The 10,178-nt window shown below is 43.5% G+C and overlaps 1 protein-coding gene across 1 annotated transcript in view; it reads left to right on the top strand.

The window, feature by feature from the left end:
• Fig4 (FIG4 phosphoinositide 5-phosphatase) overlaps positions 1 to 10,178 on the top strand; it is a 119,582-nt gene that overhangs the window by 15,439 nt on the left and 93,965 nt on the right. Inside the window, exons 2-4 of the mRNA XM_005363562.2 lie at positions 6,264 to 6,362; positions 7,482 to 7,605; positions 9,851 to 10,007. Of these exons, the coding sequence (XP_005363619.1) occupies positions 6,264 to 6,362; positions 7,482 to 7,605; positions 9,851 to 10,007 (380 nt within the window). The remainder of the gene's footprint in view (positions 1 to 6,263; positions 6,363 to 7,481; positions 7,606 to 9,850; positions 10,008 to 10,178) is intronic.

Genomic DNA, 10,178 nt, shown 5'->3' with positions numbered 1-10,178 from the left:
TCTATCTATCTATCATCTATCTATCTATCATCTATCTATCTATCTATCTATCTATCTATCTATCTATCTATCTTATATAGTAATACCACCTACAGTTTTCCTTCCCTTCTCTCCTCTCAGTCCCTTCCTTCCTCCTCCCTCTATCCTCTCCTCCATTTCCCCTCAGGAAAGGGCAGGCGTGCCTCCTAGAGATATCCATCAAACATGGCATGTTAAGTTGCAATAAGACTAGGAACTTCCCCTCATGTTAAGGCAGATGAGGTACCCAGTGGGAAGGAAAGGATCCCCAAAGCAGGTAAAAAGTCAGAGTCAACCCCTGTTCCCACTTTTAAGAACACCAAACAACACAACTATAACATCTATTATTCTTAGATTTATCTTTTCACACTGTTCCACATTTCTTGTATGTTTTATGTCAGGATTTTTTAGATTTAACCTTTCTTTGGCCGATGTATCAATTTCTTCTATCATATCTATGCCTGAGATTTTCTCTTCCATCTCTTGCATTCTGTTGCTGATGCTTGCTTGCTTCTGTAGTTCCTGTTCGCTCACCTCGGTTTTCCATCTCCAGCATTCCATTTGTGTTTTCTTTATTGCTTCTATTTCTATTTTCAGGTCTTGAACACTTTTGTTCATTTCCTTCACCCGTTTTTTCCCCCTTGACTTTCTTTAAGGGATTTATTCTTTTCCCCTTTAAAGACCTCTATCATCTTAATAAAGTTGGTTTTAAGGTCATTTGTGTGTGTGTTTCAACTGTGTTGGAATATTCTAGAGTTGCTATAGTAGGATAAGTGGTCTCTAGTGGTGCTGTCTTGTCCTGACTGATGTTGATTGTGTTCTTACACTGCCATCTTGGCTTGGGGTGAATATATGTCTAGCAGTTGATTTCTGAGTTTGTTTGTTTTTGGGAGGGGGTGGGTGGGTGTTTTGTTCCTCTGTTTCTGTTTTGTTTTGTTTTTTTTTTTTTTGTTTTTGGGAGGGGGTGGGTGGGTGTTTTGTTCCTCTGTTTCTGTTTTCTTTTTGGTCTTCTGGTCTCTGTGGTCTGTATTTCTGGAAGCCAGCAGAGAGACTCTGTCAAAGTTGGCAGCTGGACTTCTGGTAGTTAGCATGGCTTTTGGCCCAGTTTTGATTGGTATGGCTTGCACTTGTGTAACCACATGTGTAGGGACCAGGGCACAGCAGTGGGGCAGGGAGCAGGTGATGATGGGGTGTCAGCAGCTTAGGTCTTTAGGCTCCAAACTGAGGGGGTAGGAGGGTTCAGATGGCAGATGGGGCTCTTACCTGTTCTGGCTGGTGTTACGTCCAGATCGTGGGGTAGCCCCCAAACCACCAAGGAGTCCACACTCATATGTAGCAGCAAAGAGCCTTTATTTAAGCTTAAACTTGGACTCTCTGTCCAGCTCCTCCCACGTCCACCCCTACCTCCATGTCTCCCACCCAGCTCTTCCTAGATCCACCCTTACCTTCACTCTCCCAGCTCCTCCCAGAATCACCCCTACCTCTATGTCCCCTCAGCTCCTTCCATATCCATCTCTATCATCATCCCCTCCACAGATCCTCCCAGATCCACCCCTACCTTCACCTTCCCGGCTTCCCCAGATCCACCCCTACCTCCATATTCCCCAAGCTCCTCCCAAATAAAAAGCCCAGCCACAAGTTTGGTATGCACCTCAGAGCTGTTGGTCAGAGATGTCTTGTGAACCCCAAATAGTACATACTGCTGCCATTTCCCCACCAGATCTTGATGATTTAGACTCTGTTCCTGAAGACATCAAAACAGTGGTACAGGACATGGAAAAATCCAAGTTGGTACTATGCAGTATGGAAGTGCTATGCAGGCTGCTGGGGGTGGAGTGGGAAGTTGCCATTGGTCTAACCCAGCTGGGAACCTCTGCCTGGTAAGGCTTGCACGGTCTGTCATTTTACTCTTGATCTTTGGTTTGAATCTTACTTTTTTATTTTTTTCTTCCTTCAGAAACGTGTACTGACTCTCTTTTGTAGCTGTTTTAGGGACAAGAGTGATGTTTTCTTTTATCTTCTAATACTCTGGGTCACCAAGAACCCCAACCTTCCATTCCCCCTGGAGGCTCAGTTGTATATATTTTTTCTCTTCTTGGGCATGCTTTTCTGATTGCGGTGACTGCATTATTTTGGCTTTCCTGCTTCCACCCAATGCCTGGCTTTTTCTCTCACAGAGCATGCTGTGGTCTTGAGACGCTTTGGAGGACCAGAGGATTTCCTCGTCCGTCCTTGGTACCCCACCCATGTGTGATCCCAGGTGCCAATTCTTCCGCCCTCTACCTTTGAAGCTCTATCCAGAAAATCGGCCTGAGGTGTTCGCCTTTGCTTTGTTTTGGCGCAGCATGGTTTTGCTTAGGTTTCCTTGGCTACCTCAGGTCTTTCCGCGCCCTCACATGAGTTTTGGGATCCTTTCTCAAGGTGCAGAAACTTATTCTCAGTATCAAAAGTCACCACCGTTACTCTGGGGCCTAAATCTCTCTCTCTTTTTTTGTCAGATAGCGTTTATTTTTAATAAAATTAAGTGCCATTCCAACACCTGGCGTTTACGTTGACATCTCATTCAGATTTTCCTCAAGCAGCATTGTTTTTGTGTATTTTCTCTCAATTGTATTTACAATGGCTTACCGTATTAGTAGTATTTATTTCCTACTCCTCCTTGTTGCGTCTCTAACGGGGTTTATTCACATTCTCAATGTTGGGGTTTGCCAGGTTCTTTTTCCTCTGGATATAGAATACTCTTCAGCATCTTTTGTAATTCTGGTGTACTGGCCATGAGTTCCCTTCATTTATCCTTATCACAGAAGGTCTTTACTTCTCCTCCAGCTGTGAAGGAGAACCTTGCTAGGTGCAGTAATCCTGGTTGGCAGTTATCATCTTTCAGTACCCTAAGTACATCATTCCACAGCCTCCTGGCATGGAGGTCCTCCGAGCAATCTGCCATTAGTCTAGTGTGTTTGCCTTTAAATATCACTGATGTTTCCCTCTTGCACGGCATAACTGCCTCAGCATAGGATGTCTGGCAGCACACGTCTATAGTCATGTGTATTTGAAGTTCTAAATGTTTCTTGTACCTGAATCTCACTCAAGACTTTGGGAGTTAGTTCTGCTTTCTTATACAACCCAGGGCCACCAGTCCAGGAGTGGCCCAGCCCACAAAGGTCTGGGGCTGGGCCCTCCCACATCACTCATCCAGAAAAGTGCTCCATAGGCCTGTGCGTGCAGTAGAGGCATTTTCTCTAAGTTGAAGCTCCCTCTTCCTAAATGACTCTGGCTTGTGTCAACTAGACAAAAAGCTAAACAGGACATTCAAAAAATACTAGCAATTGGTGAATCCAGGTGGAAGGTTATGGATGTTAATTGCACTGTTATTTTACTATAGGTCTGAAAAAAGAAAAAAATAGGGAGATAAGCAATGAAAAAGAATTTAATCTCCTAAATGAGGAGGTCCATCTTGAATACTGCTATTGAATATGACACAGTGTGATTTTAGATGGTCGTAGCATTGCTGTATCAACAAGGAGAAAATAAGACTGAATGGAAACAGGTCTTTCTGGAAGAGCTACCTCTTTTTTATTAGAAGACCAAAGTGGTGCCTAAGTGGATTTTAGCAGACCACCAGAGGGCAGTGCAGATTCTCTGTCGTACCCAGCCTGGTCAGCACCTCCGAACTGGCGCCACGGGAGGGCACTGTTCTCTGCACAACCCTTGTTAAGAATTAAATATTTTCAGAAGTGGAACTTGTGGGTAGTTGTAGAGCTCCCTGCCCCCACTCATGTTTCTCATACAATGGATTGGTTCTGACTCCTGGAGCATTTGGAGAGGAGAGGTGAAGAGCTAACGTCCTATGTGCTCTTCAAAGCCCGCTAACACATTTGCCCATGCCCACTAACATGGCCTTTTTATCAGGAACTGTTTAGACATAATCTTATTGCAACTAATATTTAGATTCTTGGCATCTATAACAACTCTAGGGATTTCCTGCGGGTCTGAATGAGACAACCCATGTTTCTGTGTATTTGAGCAGAGAAGAATCGCTAGTGTAGACAATAGAAAATTGTCCAGCAATGCAAAGGGGATCTGTGTTAGGTGAATCCTTCTCATTCCTAACTCCAGTACCTGTGGGGCTAGATTGCACCAGAAGTAAAAGCCACAGAGACTAGTGGGAAGTAGCTTCCAGTTCTTAAATTAGGTGAGGAAAATTAGCTGAAGCGGGCTAATTCTTCTCCTAGGCACTGCATATCTTCAAGTGCTCAGGAAGCTGGTTTTTTTCTCTGGTGACAAGTGTAAATTGCTTGCAAACCTTCTGAATTGATTTTGTTGGCTTGTTTTATCAGGCTGGTCATCTCGGCCCCTCCACAGTGGGTTGGGCCTGAAGGGAGGTTTAACTGAGATTCTGGTTCCTCCTCTTCTGTTTCCCTCTCTGGTCAGCGCCCTCAGTGTCCTGAGTTCTGTTACCCATGCTCCAACTTTGTTTAATTGTTATTATAATTGCTTTATTTCCAGCTGCTTGCCTTCGACAGTGTTGAGTAGACCCTAGGAGAGGGGGCTAAGCATTTCAGCTAGTGTTCCTCTAACCTGTCATCTGTCAGCATGTAGGTTTGTTCTTCACAACCTGTGGGTAGATCAGACCTTCATAAACAGCCACTGTTGCCTAGCAACAGGGATACATTCTGAGAAATGTGGTCTTAGAGGAGTTTCTCATTACAAGCAACATGGAAAACACTTAGCTAAGCAAGTTAGTTATGTTGCTGTTAAACAATGTAATCTTATGCCCCATCCTACAAGAGGAACCTCTTTAACAAGGTGTTATTATGTGACGTATTACTGTATACTTAGTAAGCACAATTAGTGAGTTTTATTTTACAGATTCAAAATGAAAACACTGAAACAGAATTCCCACCTGCTATATATTCTTTTCTATTTTTATTTCTTAATTGATTTTTATTGAGCTCTACATTTTTCTCTGCTCCTCCCTGCCTCTCCCCTTCCCCGTTCAACCTTCCCCCCAAGGTCTCCATGCTCCCAATTTACTCAGGAGAGCTTGTCTTTTTCTACTTCCCAAGTAGATTAGATCTATGTAAGTCTCTCTTAGTGTCCTCATTGTTGTCTAAGTTCTCTGGTATTGTGATTTGTAGGCTGATTTTCTTTGCTTTATGTTTAAAAACCACCTCTGAGTGAGTACATATGACTTTCTGGCTATAGATTCTTAAAATCATACCTATTCTTGAAGTCTCAATTCTGCATGCCCCTGTTGTTTTGTGCTACTCCAGTAACCCATGTTAGTCTTCTCTGCTTTGCCATCCTATGGTGGACACTGTCCAGCTTGGCAGGTGATGTAGACACGTGTATTTATTATTTAGTTGCCTTGTGTATCTGTGAGTCACATGACCGGTGCGATGGATAAGTGCTGCAGTGGCAGTGTTTTCTCAAGCTCTTCAGTTAGAACTTTATCCGTTGCTAATGGAACTTTGCGTGTCTTCTTTAAGGCAGTTTAGAATACTTGAGCGAGGCAGATAGCTCGGTAGAGTGTGGATGACGGTCTGGGCTCGTTTTTACTAAGTGTACTTACCGCCACCAATAATTAGGACAATCCATGCAGTTTTGTTTACAGATTTTGTATTTAAGAACAGGATCACTATTTCCCACATTGCTATTATTTATATCTTTCCCTGTGATCCGACAACTGATGTGTTTGTGTTCCGGTGTGTGATGACTGTTGTTTCCAGTAGCTTCTCTGTGAAAGGCGTTGGGGACGGTGCAGCCATTGCAACTTCTTAGACAGGGCCACGCCTTCAGAGCCAGTCCCTTACCGTCATTTCCATACTTTACATAGAAAATTCTCAGAGACTTGTTTGTCAGACTATAATGCTTTAATAGCTATAATTGTCTAAACTTCCTAATTACATGTTGAGCTCTAATTCTAATGCCTGTCAGTGTTGCTGCTTCCGGGCAAAGCTCAAGCATCATGCAGGCCAATCTCTAGTGCTGTGATAGAATTAAATTCATCTGACCTGGTTTCCGGGCCTATTTCAGACAGCAGACTGATACTTATCGTGAAGCTACAAGAATATTTCAATTTCAAAACTGACCTTTGGGGACCTGTCTCTTTGGTCCTCCAGTTGTACTTACCAAGTACACTTTAAAAAGCAGCCTGACTTTATGAATGCAATTTCTAAATGTAATGATACAAAAATGTTTGTAGGGCAAAATGTCCTTAAAACTGACATTCTCTTTCTTGATAGAGATACTTTCTAGTCGGGAGCAATCATGCAGAAACGAAGTATCGCGTCTTGAAAATTGATAGAACGGAGCCAAAAGATTTGGTCATAATTGATGATAGGGTAAGTAGCGGACCTCGCTGCCCACAGGAGCTTGTGCTGATCTTCTTTTTCCTGTTAAATCAAACATCTTTATTCTCTAGCCTGGCTTCTAGAAATTACTGATGTTGAGAAATAAGGCAGAATTATACTTTGTCTCTCAGATTGATCTGTTTCTGAGAGCACACACTTCCCAATAAGGCGATGAGTGCACTTTCTTAAGCAACTGACCTTTGAGGATTGAGTGTAACTTCATATCGCATCTACTGGAGAGAGCGTGTGCTGTGCTTCAGGAGGAAGCCAAGGAGTCATTGAGACTTCTGTGCTGCCAGCTTTTATTATGCGGATGGAAATCCCATGGGATGGTTTGCTGTGTATCAGAAATGGCAAGCAATTGTTATCCAGGCTTGGGAGGGCAGAGGCTTAATTCAGCTAATACAGGAGCCTGAGTCTGTTAGTCAGAGGTACAAGGTAATGTAGTGGTGTTGAAGGGTTAATTTTAGTTTTTTTTCAAAGGAGGGAACTTAGTCTTTATATCGAAATTCCTGGCTAAATTTCTGAACCCATATAGGCTCCTCTTTTGTCAGGTACTTTGGTAGTTATAGTTTAGAATCATTTTTATTAAACTGTTTGCAGAAATATTCTGTGTTCCCACAACTATCGATAAATTTATTATTAGGGTTTTTGATTTCCTGCACTGCTCCTCGGAGTCCATGCCCCAGGACCCACCTGGAAGCTTTTATTAATATGATGAAGTGGTTCTTGGTTTCACTTGGGGGTGGGGATGTTGGACTGGGGAGACCTTTGAGACATGAATAGTTTTGGGCCATCTCATATGAACACACATCTAGCTAAGGGTTTGCATCTCATTTTAAGGGGTCCACAAACTTACTAAAATAGGTGGATCCCCTTGATCCTCGAATCCCAAGACCAGAGTCTAAAGTCCTGACATAATTTCTTAACCTAGCAGTGCGATCCAGGCACCAGTCTTAACTGTCCAGTTACGGAACCTGCTGCCTATTACAGTGGTGATGCAGTTCATGGGATCATTGATGAGTCTTGCAGGCAACCTGCAGTTTTCCAAGGTGCAGGGCTCTGCAGAGGGGTGAACGCAGCCTGACAGGTCCTGTGCTGCCTTCACAGCACGTGTACACTCAGCAAGAAGTGCGGGAGCTCCTTGGCCGCTTGGACCTCGGAAACAGAACAAAGACTGGCCAGAAAGGATCCGCCGGGTTGTTTCGAGCGGTCTCGGCATTTGGTGTTGTCGGTAAGCATTTGGTGTTGTGCTTCCTCCCCTCCCTTCTCTGTTTGTTTTGATACAGATTAAACAGAGCTGATGCAAGCCGATGGAGGTAGAGTCTTACCACAACACCTGTGGCTTTGACTGCTTTAAGCTTCATTATCAACCAGTCGGACTACAGTTGAACGGTGTCTGCTCTTGTGCTCAGCACTGTTCGGGTTTCTATAGACACTAGTGAACCGAGAGATGCTTGGAGGGATCCGCTGTCTGGCTTGCCATAGTTCGAAAAGTAAAAATGAGCTTGACTATAAATATCTACCCCCTGACCATCTAGAGTTACAGATATAGTAAAACTTGGGATAAAACGAACAGAATTCCCCCCAAGGACATGCTACGGAACAGAATTCCCCCCAAGGACATGCTACGGAACAGAATTCCCCCCAAGGACATGCTACGGTCTAGCCTGTCATAGACCCCTTCTTTGGATGATGTCTTAGATTTTCTACTGCCGTGATAATACCACGATCACAAGCACCTTGGGGAAGAAATGGCCTAGTTAGCTCATGTCTGTTGTCCACTATCCAAGCTGGATATGGTCATCATGCAGGAGTCAGGGCAGAAGCTCAAGACCTAGAGACAGGGATGATGCAGAGGCCACAGAGGAATGCTGCTTACCGACTTGTTCTCCATGGCTTTCACAGCCTGCTTTCTCATACCAGCCAGGGCCACCAGCCCAAGGGTAGCTTCCACAGTGAGCCAGATCTTCCACATGAGCCATCAGTCAAGAAAATATCCGACAGACTTGCCTATGGGCCAGTCCTGGAGAAGGATTTTCTTGACCAATATTCCTTCTTGCCTGAATACCCTAGCTTGTGTCAAGTTGACAAAGCTAGCCAGCACACACAATGGCCACTTTCTTACTCAGTGAGAAAGGTTTTTCAGAACCCCAGTGGTAAAGCATTATATTCTCACTGTATATATAGTATAAGTCACTCGGTTCCCATTGATAGCAAGTTCAGCAGAACTTCAGATAAGGGATTCCAAGCTGTGTTAGCTTTGTTTTCAGGGAGACTGGACCCTTAGTCTACTTCAAAGACCCAATGTTGATCCTAAGGCAGGTGTAATGGGTAATCTTGACTGTCGACCTGGTTGGATTTAGAGTTGCCATGAGAACAACCTCTAGGTCTATTTGTGAGTGTGTTCCAGAAACACTTAGCTGAGAAGGTGGGCGGTGCCATGCTGTAGGCTGGAGTCTCAGACTGAAGGAAAAAGAGAACCAACCTAGTGCCAGCCTTTGTCTCTCTACTCTCTTAGTGTGGGTGCAATGCAGCCTGTCCCCTCTTCCAGTGCTTCTGTGCCATTTCTTGTTCACTGCAAAGTCTGTGTCCCTGAAACAGTGAGCCAGCTGAAATCTTCCTTCCTTAGCCAGAAAAGTAATTAATATAGCACAGTTGGCTTCCACCGGCTTGGTGCCTTTGATATGTCTTCTGAGACTTGACAGGTCCTTCGAGGTTCCATGTTGGTAGGATGGGTGTTTGTGGGCCCAAGAATGCTTGTTTAATATCACGTGAGTTCAAATGTGTTGATTCATAAGTTCCATGTACTTTAAATTCCACTTCAGATGCCGATTATATTTTAAACTTAAGAAAAAAAGACAGGAAGAAATAGATCTTAAGTACAATACTTTTTATTTGGTTACTTAGTAGTCTAACGTAATTATTTTAATGCTGATATTTTACTATAACTTAAAATGTGAGTTTTTATTACCTTATGTATATGAGTATTTTGTCTACATGTATGTCTGTGTACCACGTGCATACCTGGTACCTGTGGAGGCCAGAGAGTTTGAGGCCAGTATGGGTTACATGGCCCTGCCTTGTGTATAAAGTGTATTCTCTCAGGCATATAGAATGCACACAGAGTACAGATTGTGTGCACCTGGCCTCCAACTCACTGCAGCTGCAGATGTGGAACATCTGCCCCTCCTGCTTCCATCCCAGGTGGTGAGATGATAAGTGTGTGCCCATGCCTGATTTTATGCAGTGCTGGGATTGAACCCACAGCTGCATGCATGCTGGGCTAGCTCTCTATGAACTGAGCTTCATTTCCAGCTTCCCCAATAGTATTTTAGGTTATATAAGTGCCAAAAATGTTTATGACTGTAAAGTTATGAAAATATTAAATTCAGAAATGTGTAAAGTCTTTGTTCAATATGTATCTAAAATCATTTACATTACTAACTTTATATGACATTGTATTTATTACTATACAGGTTTCGTCAGGTTTTTAGAAGGCTACTATATTGTGTTAATAACTAAGCGGAGGAAAATGGCGGATATTGGAGGCCATGCGATCTATAAGATTGAAGATACAAATATGATTTATATCCCCAATGACTCTGTTCGGATTACTCACCCCGATGAAGCTAGGTATGCACTGGTGCTGACAACTTGCTCTGTGTTTCTGACAATAGGACAAGGAAATAAAAATGTTTAATAGAAACATTCATGGTGGGTCAACATTCCAGTTCCTGTTCTGGGCTGCAAAGGTCTCTTCCTTCCTCCCTCCCTCCCTCCCTCCCTCCCTCCCTCCCTCCCTCC

The sequence above is a fragment of the Microtus ochrogaster genome, linkage group LG9, assembly GCF_000317375.1.
Source record: "Microtus ochrogaster isolate Prairie Vole_2 linkage group LG9, MicOch1.0, whole genome shotgun sequence".
Classification (NCBI taxonomy): domain Eukaryota; kingdom Metazoa; phylum Chordata; class Mammalia; order Rodentia; family Cricetidae; genus Microtus; species Microtus ochrogaster.
This window is presented reverse-complemented; position numbering and strand designations above follow the sequence as displayed.